Source organism: Eurytemora carolleeae, unplaced genomic scaffold, assembly GCF_000591075.1.
Source record: "Eurytemora carolleeae unplaced genomic scaffold, Eaff_2.0 scaffold1250, whole genome shotgun sequence".
Classification (NCBI taxonomy): domain Eukaryota; kingdom Metazoa; phylum Arthropoda; class Copepoda; order Calanoida; family Temoridae; genus Eurytemora; species Eurytemora carolleeae.
The window spans coordinates 1-22,836 of record NW_019397600.1 but is presented as its reverse complement, the minus strand read 5'-3'; the positions used below and the strand labels follow the sequence as shown (position 1 = coordinate 22,836).

Sequence of the window (22,836 nt, the reverse complement as noted above, 5' to 3'; positions counted from 1 at the left end):
AGTTTCAATTTAAATGTAAAGCAATTCAATTCTAACGTGAGAAAAAACTCTTTTTCTGTGAGAGTGATAAACCCATGGAACAGTTTGCCAGACTATATTAAAGAGTCTAAAACCTTAAACATTTTCAAGAACAGTTACGATGATCATATGAAAAATGTCGAGCATATAGTGAAAAATATCCATTTTAAGAATCGCTTTTTATTACCAAAAATGGTATCCAAGCGAAACCAGAACAATATATAACAATATATATAATGAAAAAGAATTGCACAAATTACTTTTGGAGAGAAACCACAATTAAAAATAAACAGTTTCAAGAAAAAAACATTGATATCTTATTCAAACTTGATCAGACAAAGCTTTCAAGGTTATTGTTGTAAGTCGGGCATCGCCATTTTTGCAAGAAGGGTCAACTGAAATTTTGCTTACAGTCCCTTTAAAGCACCCCTCTGCCTTTTATACAAACCTTCATCAACCTCTTCGCCCTCTTCATTCTCTTCATTCTCTTCTTCCTTGTCCCAGGCTTCAATATGTTCCTACTCGAAGTGGAAAATTAAATACAGGGTTACACAAAAAGAATTCGAGGCTTCAGAGACGACTGTGTGAAATTAAAGCCATTTAACGACTATATTTAAGGCAGAAGACCTAATTCAACCTTAAAATCGTCGTATGGCAGTTGAAATGAAAAATTGGATATCATGCGATTTTAAAATTCCTTTTTACATTGCACACAAATTGAGGTAAATTCAATTGACATTCCAACGGATTTTATGCAGCAGCAGCAGAAAGTAAAAAAAACTTTTTAATAGAAAAAAGACAATATCTCCCCCCCCCCTTATGGTGCTCCGATAAAGATTTAAAGGGTACAGTTGTAAATCGGGCATGCTACTTTAACGGGTCACTTGAAATTATGTAAACAGAGCTGAAAACTTTAGAATGGTGGATATCAGGATTAATGCTTAATACGTTCCTTTTCTTAATATCCAGTTTAAATATTGCTTGTTCTCCACATGAATTTAAACTCCAGAAAAGTCAACAGATCGGGATTAAGGATATCACATTCTAAAGTTTTCAGCTCAGTCTATTTAATGAAAAATAACATTTTTTTTTATTTAGAGGAATGATTTTCAAGAAAATATATATTCCTGCCTGGTCGTCTTCTATTGTATCTTTAAGCAGCTGCTTGTTGATGGAGAAGGCAGCAGCAGCTGTTTTCAGCTGTTTAAGTAAAAGTCCCAACAGTTCAATGTACACACTGATCTCCCCATTCTTCCATCTGAATTAATTAATTTCAAACTTTTCGATGATATTGTGATAAATATCGGGTAACAAGATATTCTGTAACCTGCAGTACGTTGTAAACTTCTACGTTAAACCCATTATTCATTTGAACTGCGTTTCAAATAAATACGTGCAACAAATACAACAATCCCAATATTTGTTAACCTGAACATACCTATATATATATTAAACGTGTGATACGTAATATGATTACAACATGCATTGTGATAATGTTTATATCCATCCATGTTAATCCTTTAAACACATACATTCAGCTTAAACTATGCTTTAAACATGTCTGGAGATAGCTTAACTACGTTATATCTATCCTTGCTAATCTTATAAATACGAAGATTAAACTTGTAATTTCGTCAATTCACTGTTACTTGTAACATAAGATATCTAAAATAAAGAGTTCATATAGGAACTCCACTTTGATTACATTGTAGAGTAATTGCATCGGCATTTAGTATAGATCAATTACGAGCTTGTTTAATAGCTATGCTTGTGTCCCTGTGACAATTAGAGCTCAATTAATAGCTTGTTTGATAGCTACGCTTGTGTCCCTGTGTGGCATTTAGAGCTCAATTAATAGCTTGTTTAATAGCTGTGGTTGCGTCCCTATGTGTCATTTAGAGCTCGTGTAATAGTTAGTGTCCGTATTGACAACAAAAGCTAAGGAGATTGCGCCCAGTTGTAGTGGCGTTGATAGTTCATGGGATTATAGCTGTGTGTTGACATTAATGGTCAAGATAATCTGAGTGGTACCTGGATAGATACGTTCCGCGAAATTGTTATGGAGTAGGCGTTTACTACAGATATGACCTCCTAGGCCTGTGCCCAGCCCGAATATACAAACCAAAATACTTATAGATTTGCAGGTACATTTCAGTTACATGTACCCGATTGAAGGCAAATTGCAGCTACATGTACCTGATTGCAGTTTCATCTACCTGATTGCAGTTTCATCTACCTGATTGCAACTTCATCTATCTGATTGTAGCTTCATGTACCTCATTGCAGCTTCATGTACCTGATTAGGTGTACCTAATTACAGCTTCATGTACCTGATTGCAGCTTCATGTACCTCATTGCAGCTTCATGTACCTGATAACAGCTTCATTTACTTGATTGCAACTTCATGTACCTGATTACAGCTTCATGTACCTGATTACAGCTTCATGTACCTGATTACAGCTTCATGAACCTGATTACAGCTTTATGTACCTGATCACAACTTCATGTACCTGATTGCAGCTTCATGTACAAATTCTGCAAGCAGAACAGATTCTTGAGATTCAAGTTTTACTCTCGTCTTCAATGGATCGTTCTCCTCTTCTATTCAAAACCCCAATATTGTAAATAAATTTGTTTTAATTTTGAGGAAAATCTTCTTTTTTGTGGAATTTAAAGTATTTTTCTATAAAATTTAAAAATTTCAATGGTTTAACTTTCTTTATTTTATAACAAAAATACCTGGACAAAAATTGAAGATCTTAGGTATTGAAAACCAAGAAGAGATAAAAATTAAAAATCCTCAAAAAATGCTATAATTATTTCCCAGTTTGTAGGTCATTTTTTTCATTCAATTATGATTTTTAAATTGATTGGACTTAAAATTTTATTTTGTTATTACTGGTTGATAAAATAAGTTTTGAATAATTCCTCTAGATAATTGAATATGTAAAAGTTGTCCCGTGCATAGTTTGTATGCAGCCATCCTTTGAACTGAAGAACCTGAGGTTGGAACTATTGTTTGGATATCCTTTATCTTGAACGCTAGATCTCAATATCCAAGTTGGGAACATGAAGGATCAATGCTTGATTCCTTAATGAGAGTTGTCCCTGCAGGGATTAATACGTAGATCTGAAAGCTTAGTCCTGAGATTTACATCTCAAAAGTTCTGACTTTAGAAATATTTATCTACTTCATATTAATACTCTGAAATAAAAATTAATTTCATCATTATGTTGAAAAATAGTTGCTTTTACCGAAATGATAACGGGTGGGCGGGGGGCAGAGAGGGAGTCCGAAAATTTTAGTTATTTCCTAATATACGATTTTTGGACCCCCCCCCCCCTCCTATCAATTTTGTACATGACCCTTATATGTAACACATGGATATAATTGGTCATGCGGCCGCAGCGCCCGGCCCCATAGTCTGTCTTAACCTAACCTAACTCTAAAATAATTAAAAACTATATAATATTATTTTAGCTGAAGAATAAGTGGTCATGTACAAAATTGATAGGAGGGGGGAGGGGGGGGAGTCAAAAAATCGTATGTTAGGACGGAGCCAAAATTTCATACTAGGACTGTACCTGGAGTTTTGAAGGTATCCACATTTTAATGTATTTACGACACTAATAATGCCTTATTCAGTTACGGATTAGTTTAGTGGGTCCATCCGAGTATACGATATCAAAATATTATTTATTTTTGGTAATTTCCTAATATACGATTTTTTGACCCCCCCCCCAAAAAAAAAAAACCGAGCGCTGCGGCTAAGACAGGCTAGGGGACTGAGCGCTGCGGTCAGTACTGACGTTCATGTTCAACGGATTTCAACACTATTTGTATATAATTAACGTTAGGTTAGGTTAACACACTTTCTGAGCCGAGCGCTGCGGCTAGGACAGTCTAGGGGCCAGCGCTGCGGCTAGGAAAGGCTTTGGGCCCAGCGCCGAGGCTAGGAAAGGCTAGGGGCCGGGCGCTGCGGCCACACGGTCAATTATATCCATGTTTTAAATATAAGATCCATGAACAAATTTGATAGGAGGTTGGAGGGGGGGGTCCAAAAATCGTATATTAGGAAATAACCGGTTTGGTAAAAGGACCAGTCGAGTCTAGGGAGTCTAGGTGGCCTGGCCAAATCCTTTGTGCCTGGCCTAGAAAGAATTAATAAGATGAAAGGGGGAGGGCGAACTATTACGGGCCAAAATGCGGGTTCATATTAGGAAATTTTTATTGATTGATTGATAATCGTTTATTTCTTTATACCTAATTTCTAGTATCTTAAGTCATAGGTAATATTTAAAACACGAACTCAAACTGTATGAATGCCGCGTAACATTAGCATTCTTTAATGTCAATTGTCGTCTTTCATAAAACCTGCCTAATGTTATAGCGGTGTCGCGTTAAATAAGGCCCGGGCGTTATATTTGGTCCGGTGTCATGCCTGCAGAGAACTCGTACCTGCAGCGAACTCTGGTTATGCACGCGGCAAAGCGCAAGTTTCTTGAAATGTAAACAAACAAGAATAATTTAATTTATTTGAGTTTACGGCTAATTTTCTGTAATTGATCCATCGTTTTGACGCATAACATCACTGGGGTCTGTCCAAAAAGTGTTTACTTTGACCAGGCTACAGTCTTCCAGAGGCGTGAACAGAAAGGCAGAATTTATGCGACATTACTGGTACGGTACGATCCTTTGTGACCTCGTAGATCCTGTAATGGTTTTAGAACCATTTTTTTAATTAATAAATCTTCCAAGATTCCAAAACTGTATTAGTTTGCTTTTATTAAACTTTGCAACATTTTTATCATAAGAAAAAAGATTTAACGAAGATCCAAAACCGATCTGACCATCAGGGAACTCAGATCATGGTTGAAATTATTGAAAAATTATTAAAAATAAATGAGTTGGTTCCGAATAACCGTAAAAATGCTCGTTTTTTTAAAAAGCACATTTTTAAAAGTTTTTTAACTTACCTCAGAAAATCTTTAAAATTTTTAAGAAATTTCAACGAATTTAATCTTTTTGGACAGTTAGAAAGAAAACTGTATGAAATGACAAATTCAAGAATTTTTATCCTAGAGATATTGAGCCAAAAATTTACTGTTTAGATAGTTTAGGCAATACACATAAGCTAATTAAATCAAATCATTTTTATTCTTCTGCAAGGCTTCAATAAGAGAAGTTATCTCTAAAAACGTGTAAGATTTCTATCCAATGTCAAATGAATTGAGTCTTTGTCACAAACTCTGATTTTCTAATCCCTAAATCTTTGCAACCCAATATTGTTGACTCTAGCTATTTTGAACTATTAATTTTGTTAGATCAAATAATCAAAGTTTGAAAAATCAAAGGTCTACACCATTAGGTTGCAATTATTTAGATATTAGAATAGGAATTAAGTCTTTGCCACAAATTCTGATTTTCTACTCAATTATCTTTGCAACCCAATGTCGTAGACCTTAGATATTTCAAACTATAAAATTCTGGAAAATTAAATAATCTTACTATCAAAGGTTACACCATCAGTTTGCAAAGATATCGGGATTAGAAAACTTGAGTTGTAATATCTCAGTTCCTTTGAGTTTGTTGCAAAGGCTCAAATCCTTTGGGTCCTCATTAAAAGTGTCCTAGCTGCTCCCATTTTTAATTAGCATTTTTAATTTGAGGATGTATAAAAATCTACACCTTTCCATAACTTCATTAAGATTATTCCTTTCCTGATCAAAGCTCCCTTCAACCTCCATGACAGGGTACTATATTACCATGCTGGATATCGAAGAAAAATTGAATTAATCTGCAGATTAACACAAGATCGAGATCCAGCAATGATCTCGATATCCACAATCCCAGCTCTTGCAAAATAAGTGAAAGAGGAAACTAATTGAATGATAGAATATTCTAGTATTTTAATAGCTCAAATATGTCTATATTTTTAACTCTATCAGTAACATAAAAATATCATCATGGATGAGTCTCTTATAATATTTTACTGGGGGGGGGGGAGAATTGACTTATTGAAGTCCTCCCTGGAATAATATGTCAAAATCATGAACAGCTGGGGGTGGAGGGGGGAAAGTTTTTAATTTTGATAAAAAAAACTTCATTTTCAGTAAAAATGTGGCGCCAAAGGTTAAATATTTTTATAATCTAATCAACGGACTGATAATTTGATGAAATAAGCGAAAATAATTTCCCTTTAAGATCTTTATTTATAAAATAAATATGAAATTTAGAATTTCATAATGGAATCATCTAATTAAGAAAACTATAAATACAACACAAACAAAAAAAAACATTGCATCGCTTCAGTTCTTGATGCAGAGAATCAAAAGAATTGGAGAGTAGGTTACAGTCACTAAAACTTTCCCATATGATTAAATATGAGATGCTCTATGCCTGCTGGCGATACTCCTTCCGAGAAAACGACATGGAATCTTTGTTCTGAATTATTTTATCAACTTGATCGGAGAGCAAGTTCGAGGATTTGGAAAAAGTAGCTGGTCAAATGGCTTGTACACAGTACATATGAAGGATGGTAACACGGTAAACATAATATTTCACACCTCGGCTAAAAATACATGATCATCTATAGGACAGATTTTGGCAAGTGCTTCCAGTTCCAGAGGATGTAAGTATGCTAAAATATCGACCCCAACTACTCCAAAATATTTGTTTGGAACAAACTAAGCAACAAAGACTGGATCAGTTCCTGAGAAATAAAAGGAATGGTCAACGTGCACTAATTTTGACAATTTTTCATCCTCAATTTTCCAAATATCTTCTCTCTGATCTTGATCATATTCATCATCTGTATACTCATCATCAGCATATCTTCTATCTCTAGTGATGCTTTTCACTGGAGTTTCTTGATCTACGTTTGATCTCTGGCTAGGTCTGTTCTTCGCTTTTTGACCCCAGAGTTCAGACAAGTTCCGTCTTTCATTCACAGCTGCATTAGCAATGGAGGTATCTCTCTTTGACCTTTGACTTGGTCTGTTTTTGGCCTTTTGTCCCCAGAGTTCGAACAAGCTGCGCCTATCGTTTACAGAGGCATTAGCGATGGATGTATCTCTCTTTGATCTCTGGTTTGGTCTGTTTTTGGCCTTTTGTCCCCAGAGCTCGGACAAGGTGCGCCTTTCATTCAAAGTGGCATCGACTATTCCTCTCTTTGATCTCTGTCTTGGTCTGTTTTTGGCCTTTTGCCCCCAGAGTTGAAATATGGAGCGTTTTTCATTTGTGGTAGCATCAACTATTGAAGTACTTCTCCTAAGTCTCCCATCACTAGCTGCCACCGCCACCACCAACAGAATGGATATCGACTAAAAAACATAACTCATTATTTAAAAGAAAAAAAAATAGTTAAATAAAGTTATTAAGGTTAAAAAAATGAAAAATTTCCTATACGTACTAAGAGATGGGCGCGTGCGGCTTTTTTCGTTCATCTTTTTTTAAATAGTGCAAAAAATAATTGATATCTTTCGTTCTCAAAATTATACTATCTATTTTGTTGGTTTTTTCACTTAACAAATCAGAGAAATCGTTTGTTCAGATAAAAACGATCATTTTTCAAAAGTTTTACGAAAAAATCGCTAGTTTTGAAGAAAATAATGTTTGTTTAAAAATGTGTGTTGTAAAAAATCGTTCGTTCAGTAAAATAAAACGATATTAATTTCAATTTTAAATTGTTAGTTTTTTTTTTGGTTCATTTTTTAAAAAAGATAATTTTTTCATTTCTCTGAAGAATCCTTTTCGTTGGTCCATCGTTCGTTTTTTTTCTGAATAACAATCTTTTTGTTCGTTCGTTCTCAAAAACGATGCCCATCTCTAACAGAGGGATCTTTATGAAATTTCAGTTTATTAAAAAGCAGGAGTAAGTTTTCAAATATCACAATAATAATATTCACAATTGGAGCATACATTTGATTAAATTTAATAAAGTATTTAAATTTTAATAAAACACAGAAAGAAGAAAGGGGGGGGGTATCAAACAAACTGTCTGTTGAAAATGAAATCCATTTCTTTACCAAGATTTTCATTGAAGAACTGTTTGTAACTGAATAGATAAAAGCCCCACTATGCTTTTATACCAGATTTTTCTAGAGATATTAATTGTCCGGACCAACGAGTTTATAGGGTATATGTTGTCGGTGTCGGTCGGTGCCAGTTGAAATTCCTACACTACGTATTAATTATTATACTCTTGATTCTTTCATTGATTGATTGATTAATTGATTGAGTGATTGACTGTTATCTCATATTTTGTATTTTTTTCAAAGATGCCTTAATCTGTAGTTACTAATACCTTTATATATATATTTGCATCCTAATTGAATTGTACAAACCTTTGATAATTCAACCTTTGCTAGTAGATCTATCAGAACTCAAAGTTTGGTATGTATATCAAAGATCTACAGAATTAGATTGTTAAGATTAGAAAATTAGAGTTTGCTTAAGAGTTCAGTTTCTTTAAATTCGTATCTTGGAAAAGGCATGACTATAAGGATATTATTCTTTTTCCAACAATTTTCAAAACTTTTTATAAATGTTTTGTTTTTCTTTCCATTTCTTAAAAAAGAAGAATTTGTTTTTAATATAAAAAACGGCTGAACCGATCGGGCCCAAATTTCATAAGAAATGATCATCATGACCCCAGGGAAAATTTATGAAACATCAAAATTGAAAAAAAAATCCTGGAAAATAGTTGGAATTTTGATTTGAAAATTTGTCCAGATTCCAGTTTATTACAAATCAACCAAACTGTTTAAACGGTTCATATATTTAAACAGTTTTTAATTTCAATCTTTTTTTGGTGCACTTTTTGTCATTCTTCAATTATCGGAAATCAAAGACAATATTCAAGTGGATTGCCATGTTTATTGGGACACCCTGTACAATATTCGTCAGGTTTAGAAAAAGCTGTTTGTACTCAGCCTCAAGCTAGCAAGGGAGTTTTTCTCTTATAAAAATTTTTATCTTGGGAAAACTAAAAACATCCTTTTAGAGACCACTTTCCGTGTAGTAAAAATAAATATTGGCTATATTAAACTCAAATCTCTACATAATATCTGGCTGATCAGAGTTTAATGATGTATCAGTATAACATCATTATACCTCCAGGTTTAATGATGTATCAGTATAATTATAACATCATTATACCCCCAGGTTTAATGATGTATCAGTATAAGTATAACATCATTATACCTCCAGGTTTAATGATGTATCAGTATAACATCGTTATACCTCCAGGTTTAATGATGTATCAGTATAATTATAACATCATTATACCTCCAGGTTTTTTGTTTTGATGCAAATAGATTCTCAATATCACATATTAAGGGAAATAGATTCTCAATATCACATATTAAGGGAAATAGATTCTCAATATCACATATTAAGGGAAATAAAAAAAAACAGGCCAAATTTCTATTTTAATAAACTAAGAATATATAATATGTGACAAGTTAAAAATCTAGTTTTTTAGTTTTGAGTCATTGATTTATTAATTTAGACCCTTTCGGAAGATTTGAGACTTGCCCCATCATTACCTTTATCTTTGCTTTATAACAGTTCTGCCCTCTTCTTGGCAAAGGAATTGAGTCTTTGCCACAAACTAAGATTTTTAAATCCTTAAATCTTTGCAACCTCATTTTGTTAACCTTTGATATTTCAAACTTAGATTATTTGATCTAACAGAATTTATATTTTGAAATAATTTAGGTCTACGACATAGGGTTGCAAAAATATAGGGATTCAAAAATCAGAGTTTGTGGCAAAAACTCAATTCCTTTCTAGCTACGGACCTGAAACAATCCAAATTTATCATGATGGTATAATATTGCGTGACTTTATTACAGTGTGCAGGTTTCTCTTTCATCTTAAATAACCAATTATAGTTTTAACTCTCTATCTGTTCTATATATCTTATATAAAGTGGTAATCTCTGCTTGTTAGGATGTTTGTATTTCAGATCAAAGCTCACGAACCCCTTGACCGATTTGCCTCGAATTTTAATTGGGGAACTCAGAAGCGCCAAGGGAATGTCCATAGCTTGATTAAAAATGTTAAGTTGAAATAGTCGACATATATTTCAGGCAAAGCGGGGTTCCCAAGCAAGTGTATTAGAATTCAGTTCTCCCCCTTTTCTTTTTTCTAGTTCAAAAATATTGTTAAAAAAATAATTGGCCCTATATGTACAGGGTTGGTAAAAAAAGCAGGGATTATCGATGTTTTGGACAAAATTTTCAAAACTATTATGTGTTCGGATTTTAGGCTTAAATAAAATAAAATGTAATAAAAAAAATTCAAAACTATATTTGGGACATTGCAAAAAAAAATCCGCAAACAAAATTTTTTTTTAATAAAATTTTATTTTTGAATTTTTTTATCACATTTAATTTTTTTATGCCTAAAATCTTATCAAAATAAAAATTTTGGAAATCTTGTCCAAATCATCGATAATCCCTGTTTTTATTTACCCTGGTCACAACATATTATCATCATTGTTTTTGCTTCTTTTTTCAAAAAACTAAATATGTATCTAAGTTGTTTGTATTGTTTAATACAATCCTGTTAATTTTTAGTAACTAATAAGTATAGTAAATAGAGCTGGGTGTGTTCCGATTTTTTTAATCGTTTGTTCCTCGTTTGAACGAGGGCCTTCAGTATATTTCCAATGAAATTTTACTTGCGCGCAATTTCGCGTAATTCCGCACAGTCAATTACTTTTTAATTAATTGAGCTACATATCCAAACTGAACTGAACTGAGAAACAAGGGAATAATAATAAACATTTCAATATTTGTCAAAAATAAAAATAGATATTTTGAAAACTTTCCAAGTACACATTTACCATTTAAGTATTTATTTTGAGGGTTTTACTTTAGAGGGTCAATTGAAATTACACAGTCCCTTTAGGGAAAACATTTACATAGCTTAATAATTTTTTTCGCAGATAACATGAAAAGTGAAAACAGTGAGTAAGGATACAAGCTGAGTAGAAAGGGTTATATTAATATAAATAAGACAAAAATACAATCAAAAGATCAAAATAAAAATAGTCAGACTTCATCATAATAACCTTTATTATTGAAGCCCTGTAATTAGAGATGGGCATCGATTTTGTGGATAAATAAAATTTTTGAGAACAAACCTAAAAGTTTGTAAATGATGGTGTTGTTAAAAAATTTAAACAAACTCTGGAAGAACGACTTGGATCGTATAGATGATTGTTTTCAAAACAAACAAAATGAACAATTATAAATTGTTCATACACACGAGAAAAAACTATCGTTTTTTTAATTGAGCGAACAAATTTTTCAAAAGATTTTGACAAAAACTATCGTGCTTTACTAAACAAACGATATTTTGAACAAACTTAACAAAGATTGTTTTTTAAAATGACAACCGTTTGGAAAACCTATTGTTTTTTTTTATTGACTGAACGATTTACTTAACAATCCTTTACTGAGAAAACAAATGTAATGGGTCGTTCACAAACGATGAACGAACGAAATGAAAAAAAACCCCGAAACCACTCATCTCAACAGAATTATAATGTAAAGATAGTTTTTTCAGAGGTGTACGCATCTCTTGTACTGTGGTGTACGGTCTCTGGGCGGTAAAGTAAATAGAAGATGTCACAGCAGCGGACATGGGACCCATCTTTCACATAAAAAATCAATATAAAATTCTGGTCATACTCATAGGAAACTATTATGTGAATTATCAAAACCATCAAAATTAAATACTTTTATCCTCCTCGAATACTAGAGTAACAATGATGCATCTATTATTGTTTACAAACACCATTTAGAGAGAACTGGTTTCAATATGTGCGCATGAGAATACGCAATAGCAAATAACTTTCCTTGCCTTATTACCTTGTCCATCTATATTTGTAATCAGTTTTAATATGATAGAAACCTGCCAATTATCAATAAACAAGTTATATATAATAATTTCATCAATAACAGCTTTTTCAGAATGTCAAACAGATATTGCCTTTCTCCCACGTGTTTTAACACCCACATTAGTACCACATGTTTTGATTCCATTTCTATTTCCGGTGTAAATTCAACAAGTTAACAGATTCAATCGGACCTAAAACATTTTCAGGCTTTCAAATTTCAAATAAAATGAAGTACTTACCGTTATTTAGCAGTATCTAATTTAGCAATAGAATTACTGTTTATTATAGAGAGTGTGCGCGAAAAATAAAAAGGGGGGATATGCTTACGTCGAAAAATATTTGATGTTGATTTGCTACTAATTTTTCTTCTATCTGTTGCGTCTACAAGAAGAAAATTGTTAAACAAGACTTATACCAAGGAAGGTTTATGAATGATCAAAATTTTAAAAAATTTGTGCTTGAAAGTTTTTTATTTTTGTAAAATTTTAAAATGCTTGAAAAAATATCATAAAATCCGCAAACTTTTTTTTGTTTTTGTTTTATACTGTACAAACAGAAGATGCTCAAAGATAAAGCCACAATTAAAAGTTGAAATAGAAGATGGGCGCGAAGCGCCCTAAAAGCCTAGTATATATAAAGTTGTAATGTATGTTTGTCTGTTTGTTTGTTTGTTTGTCCGATCATAACTCAGAAACCCCTGGATCGATTTACCTCAAATTTTGATTTGGGATCTCGGGAGGCCTACGGGAATGTTCTTAACTTGGTTTGAGATTTTAAGTTAAGTGGGTCGACTTTTTAAGCGAAAATCTAGTTTCCCCGTAAAATCCTTTTTAGTGCGGGTAAACGGCGGGATTAGCTATTAATATAGTAATATATTGGGGGGGGTGGTGGATTATAGTGTGTGACACCAGTTCTCGTTAGATCACTGAAGTTAAGCACACTTGTCCACAGCCAGTAACTGGATTGATGTCCAGACTGGTGTTCACGTGTTCGATTCCCGTACTCCACACAAACCTGTGGTTTCAAAAACATCTGAAGCCGACATCTAGCTAAGCAGTTATGACCACCTGACGGATGTAGGAGGACAGAGGGGCGGCTGTCAACAACTCTCGCAGCGAAAGGGTGCATGCTTTCTACTCAACAAGATCGAAGCTTCAAGTGGGATTGATCCAAATGAATGATGATGAAGAGAGGAATGGTGGACAAGCAGGGAGAGTCTATGGTTGCCAGCTATAGGTACCTGGGGGTACCCAATCCGGGCTTACAGATGTTAGGGAGCAATTAGTGTGATGTTTCCTATCAGTATGGCACCTGGACCTCATTCCAGTATATCAGAAGGATTCCTGCACTCTATATTCTCAGGCCTAAGAAGAATCTTAGGCAGCTGGAATCTTGTCAATCCTCTTCTCAGGATGAATGGAGCGTGGATGTATGAATGTGCTGCCAGATTACAACTCCTGGTAGATCAATATAAAAACCCAAACAACACCAAACTTACGCAATAGAAATAATTTCGAGATTTGATCGTAACAACCCGATCATGTCCTGGGAACAAAAAAATCTCTTATTAAATATAGTAACCTGGGCAACACTGGGTTCCCAAGCTTCTCATATATAAAACAAATAAAAAATATTATGAAATATCAACTTGATATGAATGCGTCGAAAAAAATCGTAATACAGGTAACGCTATAAAACAATCTTCCAAGGCAATAGGACCTGATGGAATGTCCAATCTTCATCTCAAACACCTTGGCCCACTAGGACTTGAGTACCAAACTAATATCTTCAACCTCTCACTCCAAAACAGTATAATCCCTCAAACATGGAAAAAATCTATCAACATTCCTCTCTTTAAACCAGACAGAGACCTCTTCTGAGAGGATCTCTTTTTGCAGCTCCCAGCTACACAGTTAGGAAGAGTGCTGCATAGAGTTGCTAATGTATCCTACAGGAGATTGGCGAAACATAGGATTTAAATAGTGTGGATTATGTCTCTTTCTTACCATCTCTCCTGCTAAGAACCAAGAAAAATGGAAACTCAAATCATAACCCTTAATAGGTATACCAGCCAGCACAATGATACCGGGTTTTTTACTCAGCCGGCAGTCCATGCTGAAAAAGATTCCCCCTGAAAGGGCTATAAAGCTTACAACTCCTCATTTTGAATAAGACGTGCAGTTATGGGTTTCCTTAAAATTTCACTTAGTTGGAAAGACTTTAACACAAAGGAAAGCAGCGAGATTTTACTGAAATTCCTCATACCATTCCTCCTCCAAACCTCCTTATCTCTCTTCTAACTGCTCCACAACTCGATGTCACAAGAACTATTTGGAGAGGCCTCAAAACGTAGAAACAAGAAACAAGAAGAAAAAAGAAAATTTAACAGGAAAAATTTAACTATCAATTTATTCCGGTATTGAATGGAGACAGACATTAGAGATGGGGCTAGGATACGCCCCCCCCCCTCAATTTTTTCAGCCTGACAGAAAATACAATAGAAATATGTGTTTGATTGGAGCTGAATCCAATTCAGTTGCTGACACATCTAATGTGTGTACTGTAGCATGGCAAAACTGCAAGGATTTCTGAAAAAAAAAAAAAAAATTTCAAAATTTATTAAAATATGATTAAAAAATGTACGAAAAAGTAGAAAACGAAGAACAAGAAATATAGAAATGTCAAAATATTTACATCTGATATCATATAACTACTTAAAGAATATTGTAAAGTAATTTTAAATTTAAAATAAAAATGTGAAAAAATTGACTACACTGGAAAATCTATCGCCTGCATTTCTATTAGAATTAGCAACTATGATACAAAGTATTTGACTTCCTGTAAAAAAGAGAACTATTTAGTTTCGTTAAAAAATACAACCCCACATCAATATAAAAATACAACCCCAGATCAATATAAAAATCCTTTAAATTCTTTACGCAATTCTCGAACTCTTACGCAGTATTTTTGCTAAAAATGTCATGGCTTGATAAACTTTGTAGTCTTGAAGTCCTGTATTCAAAATTTTATAGATTTTAATAAATATTTCATAAATTTTCAATACTTTATTTTATCTACTCCCTCTTTTTGACCTTTTGGGTTGGTGTTCTTAGATAGTTAATCAAGAGCTAAATAAATTACGCATTAAATTTCATATTTGTTCTGTTATCAAATTTAACCTGTCAGATTGGTTTCGATTTGGCTTTAAAATCATGAAAAATGTCACGACTATGCAAGTAAATATTATAAATTCTCTAAGCTGCTTCAAACTAGAATTATGAAACTCCGCAGAAATTTTTTTAGAAGGACAGGTAGGGCTGGGCACGTTCCGACTTTTTTGAAATCGTTCCGTTCCGTTCTAGAACGAGGGCCTTCAGTTAAATCGTTCCGTTCTTGTTCCTCTTTTTTGTATTGTTCCGTTCGTGTCCCATTCCATCCCGTTCCATCCCGTTCCATTCCGTTCTGAGTAGAAGTACGGTCTTCCCGTTCCGTTCCGTTCTGGGAGTTCTTAGTTGAAGAAAGGTTGCATCCCTCTTGTTCTGTTCTTAATCAAGAACAGTTCCATCCCCCGTTCCATTCTTAATAACAAACAATTCTATCCAAGACAAAAGTTTTATAAAAAGAGTTGGAGAGTTAGTTAAAAAAAACTAAAAATTACGATTTTTTAGTTAAAAGTTCCTCACGGCCGTAAATAATACTTTAAATTATATATTTTAAATTTAGAGTTAAAAGAATAAGCTTAGATAATTTCTGGGCTGAGCAATGTATAATTTTGTGAGAGCGGGGGGAGGGGCGGGAGTGCTAATATCCTTAATATGTACAATATACAGAAGTTAAACTGAAACCTGTTGTGTACTCTGAGTATTGTCAGTTTAGCAGAGGTTTAAAGTGGGGGGAGGGAAGGGGGGTCAGGTGATTAAATAAAAAAATCTTTAACTATTTCTAGATGATTTAGAACACATTCCTGATTTAAAATGCGTTCCCAACTTAGAACAAGTTCTTGATAATAAGAACGCGTTAACGATTTTAACCGTTCTTTTCAAGCAATTCCCGTTCCGTTTCATTCTTTTACTAATCGTTCCAATATTTTTAAGAACGCGTTCTAAGCGTTCGTTTTTTTTCGGAACGATGGAATCGTTCTAGATTGTTCCGTTCGTTCTCGTTCGTTTTTAATGAAAAGGCGAGGCAATGAACATTTTTATCCGTGATATTGATATAGAATTAAACCTTTTTTATATTTTTAATGATGCATTCTTTATTTGCCATGCTCCTGTACACAAATCAGATTGATTGATAAACAGCTAAACATAATATCTACGCTAGCATAAAGCATGAAAATATTAAAAACCTGTTTTTCACCCGAATTCGTTCACCAAATCAATCTTCTAAATTCTATAAAAAAAGAAATTGAGTTGACAGTTGGCTCAGGTCGGAAATTTTTGTCATATAATTATTCAGTAAGTTCTACAATTTTTTATAGTCTAACAAGGACTGTGCATGTAATAGTATTTTTTCAATCCTTTAAAGAGACTGTAAACGCTAGAGGGACTGTAAACGTGAAAGGGACTGTAAACGCATTAAGGGACTGTAAACGCTAGAGGGACAGTAAACGCTAGAGGGACTGTAAACGTGAAAGGGACTGTGAACGTTAAAGGGACTGTAAACATTAAAGGGACTGTACACGTTAAAGGGACTGTAAACGTTAAAGGGACTGTAAACGTTAAAGGGACTGTAAACGTTAAAGGGACTGTAAATGTTAAAAGTACTGTACACGTTGAAGGGACTGTAAACGTTAGAGTGACTGTAAATGTTAAAGGGACTTTAATCGTTTAAAGTAATGCAAACGTTAAAGGGACTGTAAACGTTTAAGGGACTGTACACGTTAAAGGGACTGTAAACGTTAAAGGGATTGTAAACGTTAAAGAGACTGTAAACCTTAAAGGGACTGTAAATGTTAAAGGGACTGTAAACGTTAAAGGGACTGTAAATGTTAAAGAGACTCTAAACGTTAAAGGGACTCTAAACGTTAAAGGGACTGTAAACTTGAAAAGGACTATAAATGTTAAAGGGACTGTAAACGTTAAAGAGACGTTAAACGGTAAAGGGACTGTAAACGTTAAAGGGACTGTAAACGGTAAAAGTACTGTAAACGTCAAAGGGACTGTAAACATTATAGAGACGGTAAACGTGTTTTAGTGACTCTCCATAGATAGAGGAGTATATACTTTTTACATCGGTACCCTTAAAAGCTTTGTCGGATCAAGAATGAATTGGATGATATATATCAATATATCTATCTTTTTGTTCATGAAAACTGATCATTTTTTTGTTTGTGGTTTCTCTGCAAAAGTGACTTAAGTAATTATGGAGAACTTATCAAAATAAACTCTTTTCATTATTCATTGATTATTTTAGGGTTTCAACAAGTGTACTAGTGTTTTAGTGTATTAGTGTGATTGGAACCAGGCTTGCCTCTCTTTTACTTATCCAACCAATCAGAAGCAATATAACCAACTAATAAGAAGCAATATATCCAACCAATCAGAAGAAATATATCCAACAAATCAGAATCAATATATCCAACCAATCAGGAGCAGTATATTCAACCAATAAGAAGCAATATATCCAACCAATCAGAAGAAATATATCCAACCAATCAGAAGCAATATAAGTAACCAATCAGAAGCAAAATATCCAACCAATCAGAAGCAATATATGCAACCAATCAGAAGCATAATATCCAACCAATCAGAAGCAAAATATCCAACCAACAGAGCAATGTATCCAACCAGTCAGAAGCAAAATATCCAACCAATCAAAAGCAAAATATCCAACCAATCAGAAGCAATATATTCAACCAATCATAAGCAAAATATCCAACCAATCCTAAGCAATATATCCAACCAATCAGAAGCAAAATATCCAACCAATCACAAGAATAATATCCAACCAATCAGAAGCATAATATCCAGCCATATAGAAGCAATATATCCAACCAATCAGAAACAATATATCCAACCAAACAGTAGTAATATATCCAACCAATCAGAAGCAATATATCCAACCAATCAGAAGCACTATAAAAACCAATCAGAAGCAAAATATCCAACCAATCAGAAGCAATATATCCAACCAATCAGAAGCAATATATCCAAGCAATCAGAAGAAATATATAAAACCAATCAGAATCAATATATCCAAGCAATCAGATGCGACATATCCAACAAATCAAAATTAATATATCCAACCAATCAAAAGCAATATATCCAACCAATCAGAAGCAATATATCCAACCAATCAAAAGCAATATATCCAACCAATCAGAAGCAATATATCCAACCGATCAGAAGTAATATATCCAACCAATCAGAAGCAATATATCTAACCAATTAGAAGCATAATATCCAACCAATCAGAAGCAATATATAAAACCGATCAGAAGTAATATATCCAACCAATCAGGAGCAGTATATCTAACCAATTAGAAGCAATATATCCAACCAATCAGAAGCAATATATCTTACCAATTAGAAGCAATATATCCAACCAATTAGAAGCAATATATCCAACCAACTTGTAAATATATAATCACTGCCTTTATACCATAACCTACACCTGTAAAATATTAATTATAAGTTTACATTATTACGTAAATATTTTAAAGAGTGTAACAAAAGAAACCCTATTACTACAACTTGTCTATTGTTAAACCAATCAAGAAACTGGATTTTGATTGAATTTTTTCAAATTTTATGCGTTTTTCATGTTTATGCGTAAAACATGTTTATGCATCTTATTCTATTTCTCAGTATAGTAGTTAAGTGTGTAAAAGTAAAGGATAGAAAAGATCTAAACTCAACGCTTTAAAGCAAAAACTTACTGATGCAGAAAAAATCTCTTACTTGTCTCTTGGATTTTAATAAAGACTCATTGCACTGAAACTTCCTAGGCAAGCCCCTTTAAAAATTTAAAAATTTTCCATGGAATTTTGTCCTCAATTTACTGGTTTCATAGTTCCAGTTTGAACCAGTTCTGAGAACTAATCAATTTACTAGGATCATGAAATAGATACTACTCGACAATCTATTTGCGAATCATGATGGTGACATTTTTGATAATTTTAACAAAACCAATCCGAGTAATACAAGAATAAAGTTCAAAATGAAAATAAAATGTTCTTAAAATATAAAACATAAAAAATATTATTTCTTAATATTCAATTATATATGTCCTGGGCAGTGGGCGTATTTATTATTATTATTAGTATATCCTTTTGCGATCTCATGCCAGAAAAAATTATTCACACATGTTTTAAGAATGTTTTGTAATATTTGACTTTCTACAATATGTTTATCAATTTTTTATTAATAAATGGAATGATATATTGGAAATTCCCAGCAAAAAAGAGTTTATTTTTGGCAATCACTCAAAAAATATGTGGGATCCGATAAATTTACTTTCCTTACATGTTAAATATTTCATCTGGATTGCTAGATGCAGAAAATTCACTCCAAGATTAAATTCATTTCTTTCCTAATTCCTGGTTTAGATTTGAGTTAAAAATAAATCTTCTAGCTTATGGCGATGGTGAAAAACTCGCATACTTGAATGATAACAGTTATAATATGGAAGAGGTTCTTTTACTACATTAATGTTTTCATAGCCTATGCTGTATTCTTATCTAAAAGAAATTATTCTAACTGCATATTCCTGTTCTATTCTCTATGAGCTATATTAATAATATATCCAACATTTAATACCTATGTATAATCATTAATACATTTAGATGATGGACGCTACGAGCAGTGAAGAGAAAGATTTGTCAGCTAATACCGAGAAAATATTGCCAGATACAAGTATTCCTCCTCCACCTCTACCGCCAGCATACAAGACTTTCTTATATCCTGCCTACACAGATAAATTCACCTCTGCATACCCAGCTGAAATGCAGATGCGATCAATAAGTTTAAACTAGAAATCAGGAGAACTAGCTATGCTCCAGAGTGCTACGAGATCTGATCACATGAATATCCGAGAATCCAACCAGCATATCAACAGATACTGTGAAACCTGCTCTGAATTTACTATTGGAGGAGATATAAAAATTAAACCTAAAATATATACTAAACTCCACAACTCATGCAAGAATTACAGAATACAGGCTCCTTCGGATGTCGTATTGGTGTTTCTTGCCTCAAAAAAAAAATTGGGGTCATCAAGTTGAGGTGTGCGCGGAGATCTATCTTTAGTTAGTTATATAAGTATAGTAACATAGCTTGCATATCTAGGTTAACTGTCTTACTTCTCTTTACAAGACTAAGCATCTGTTAATGTTTGAATACTGATTTTATATATCGTTACTTCGCAATCGCAAGTGTGTCAGTACATAGGTATAAATTTTCTTTTATATTCCTTTTATAAGAACTAAAGCATGTCATCTATTTTCGTAAACATATTTTCTTTATTTGCATGAACTGTGCTATATAAGATATTCTATATATATATATAAAATTTTTCAAAAAACGAAATATATAAATATATTTCACTTTTAACTTTCGATTTTCTTTATTGAACTGAAATTGTGTGTATTTGCGCATGCACAAACGCGCACAGTTTTAGCATTGCAAAAATAAGTTGGCCGACCATCTTTAGATGTACGAAACTGCGCTATATAAAATTGAAAATTTCTTTCTATTATTCAAAAACAGTGTGAGTTTGCGCGTATTAATATAAATACATTTCATTTTAAAACTCCAATTTTCTCTATTGAACTAAAATTGTGTGTTTTTGCGCACGCACAAACGCGCACAGTTTTAGCCTTGTAAAAATGAATTGGCCGACCATCTTTAGATGTACGAAACTGCGCTATATAAAATTGAAAATTTCTTTCTATTATTAAAAAACAGTGTGAGTTTGCGCGTATTAATATAAATACATTTCATTTTAAAACTCAAATTTTCTCTATTGAACTAAAATTGTGTGTTTTTGCGCACGCACAAACGCGTACAGTTTTAGCCTTTCAACGCCACAACCTGGGTGCAATGTTGTTAGCTATGGGTGTCAATACGGACACTAGCAATCAGTAGATCAATACCAATACTAAAGGTACAATCTCAATTCATATGTTTCACCGAAACCAAATTACTCTACACTGTAATCAAAGCAGAGTTCTGATAATAACTAATTTGTATTTAAGGTTTATAGGTTACAAGTTAAAGTTAATAGATGTTATTACAATTCCTACATCATTATCTATATCACATGAATAAGGCAATCATGTTACGCATTACAGCACAGTTGAAATAGGAGCATTTAAGATGTGTGTATTTATAGGATTAGCGCGGATAGGTAACGCAGTTAAGCTATCTCCACACATGTTTATAAGCTCAATGTACGTATTAAAAATGGGTTAAGCTAACCATGCTACGTATTCATTTGAAACTCAGTTCAAATAAATAATGGGTTTTTACGTATCAGTTTACAAACATGGATAATTTACAATGTACAATGTACTGCAAGTTTCACAGAATATCATGTGACCCGATATTTATTATCAAATAACTTGCTTCTTAATAATTAGCAGATTTAGGAACAGTTCACATAGATGACTTAGATGAAACAAAGAAGGTAATCGCAATTTAGTTTTCCATTTTTGTTAGCACAAACAATAGATTTGTTTTCAAAAATCATCTGAAATTTTTTCTTTAAAGTCAAGATGTTTTAAACTAGTAAACTGGTCCCGGATTGTTGATGGTCAAACATAGGTTAAAAACAAGATGCTGTAATAAACATGAAGATTTATATGAAATGTTTTGCGAATTTTTGTATGATTTAATTTATTGGTTTTAGAAAATTGAATGGCTTTGTTACCTTAATTTGATAAATGCACAGGCAATATCCACAAACTTTGAACCAGTCAGTTTTTGACTGAATGATTGAAGGATCTATTTGTAATCCAGAGTGCCATGGTTATGTTTAACTTAATTTTTATTTTGTATTTTTTTTTGTATGTTAATAATTATGATTTTTATGTTTTCCTTTAATTATGAATATTTTCTATTGAATAAATGTATAAACAGTAAATACCCGAAGATGAAATATTTCTCCTTTGTCTGTTCTGTATCTTTGAACAATTCATGTCCTTCATGTTGATATATGATTTGCCAATCTGAGCCCGGGAAGAAATAGGGAGGGGGTGCAGAGCAATCATGACCCCTGCGAACTCACCCTGGAGCCACCTGATTTGCAGAATGACATCCAAGCCAATTAAAATCATTGCCGTCCCTCCGCAACTCTGGCTCCACGTCCAAGCATTCATATCTCCAAAAATAAATATTTAGCATAACATTCACCAAAAGCTTTTTTGTTGAAAAATCTCAACATGATAAACAAGTTTTTAATAATACATAGACAATTTTTATTAATATGTCAACTTTAAGTGAGATTAAGACTTATCATTTGTTTTTCTAAAATTCTTAAACCATAAATATTGAAGTTTTATATAAAGAAAAACAAATTTTATATCATTTCACAGGTGCATCATGTATTAATCTAACCATTTAAGCACCAATTCACAAAACATAATGTTTTTGTGAAATACTGAAATTGTATTTTATTATTAAAGTATTTAATAAAAACAATAATGTTTTTTCATGATGATGTTAAATATTCCAAATCAGACAGAAGATTGCCAAAAACCCAAGAAATGTTAAGAATAGGATACTTTAAAACTAATTGAAGGAAAAAATAATGACAAAAATATCTTAACCCATCTTGAAAAGAAAGATCTAGGTTTGTCCAGTGTTGTATTCCGGATTGTTTGATATATGAGTGAACAGTCCCTTGAATCCAACAGGAAGCCAGATGGATCAGTACATCCCGGACCGCTGCAGAGTAGACACAAGTC

At 33.0% G+C, this 22,836-nt stretch overlaps 2 protein-coding genes across 4 annotated transcripts in view; both read right to left on the bottom strand.

The window, feature by feature from the left end:
• The window catches only part of LOC111715118 (zinc finger protein 271), a 15,981-nt gene extending 12,735 nt beyond the window's left edge, over nt 1–3,246 (bottom strand). The window contains exons 1-4 of one of the 3 annotated variants that reach the window (XM_023490382.1): nt 2,947–3,246; nt 2,529–2,619; nt 1,150–1,276; nt 467–536 (exon numbers count right to left, since the gene is read on the bottom strand). In XM_023490382.1, the coding sequence (XP_023346150.1) occupies nt 467–536; nt 1,150–1,276; nt 2,529–2,619; nt 2,947–3,001 (343 nt within the window). In that variant the 5' untranslated portion in view covers nt 3,002–3,246. The remainder of the gene's footprint in view (nt 1–466; nt 537–1,149; nt 1,277–2,528; nt 2,620–2,946) is intronic. The other 2 variants (XM_023490383.1, XM_023490381.1) reach the window with 2 other exon arrangements.
• A 2,965-nt stretch (nt 3,247–6,211) lies between these two features.
• Nucleotides 6,212–8,134, bottom strand: LOC111715124 (uncharacterized). Its single transcript, XM_023490389.1, has 2 exons — nt 8,047–8,134; nt 6,212–7,341 (listed from the first exon to the last, which is right to left on the bottom strand). Exons 1-2 carry the CDS (start codon nt 8,056–8,058, stop codon nt 6,706–6,708), a joined length of 648 nt encoding a protein of 215 aa, XP_023346157.1. The 5' UTR covers nt 8,059–8,134; the 3' UTR covers nt 6,212–6,705.
• Between the last annotated feature and the right edge of the window lie 14,702 nt (nt 8,135–22,836).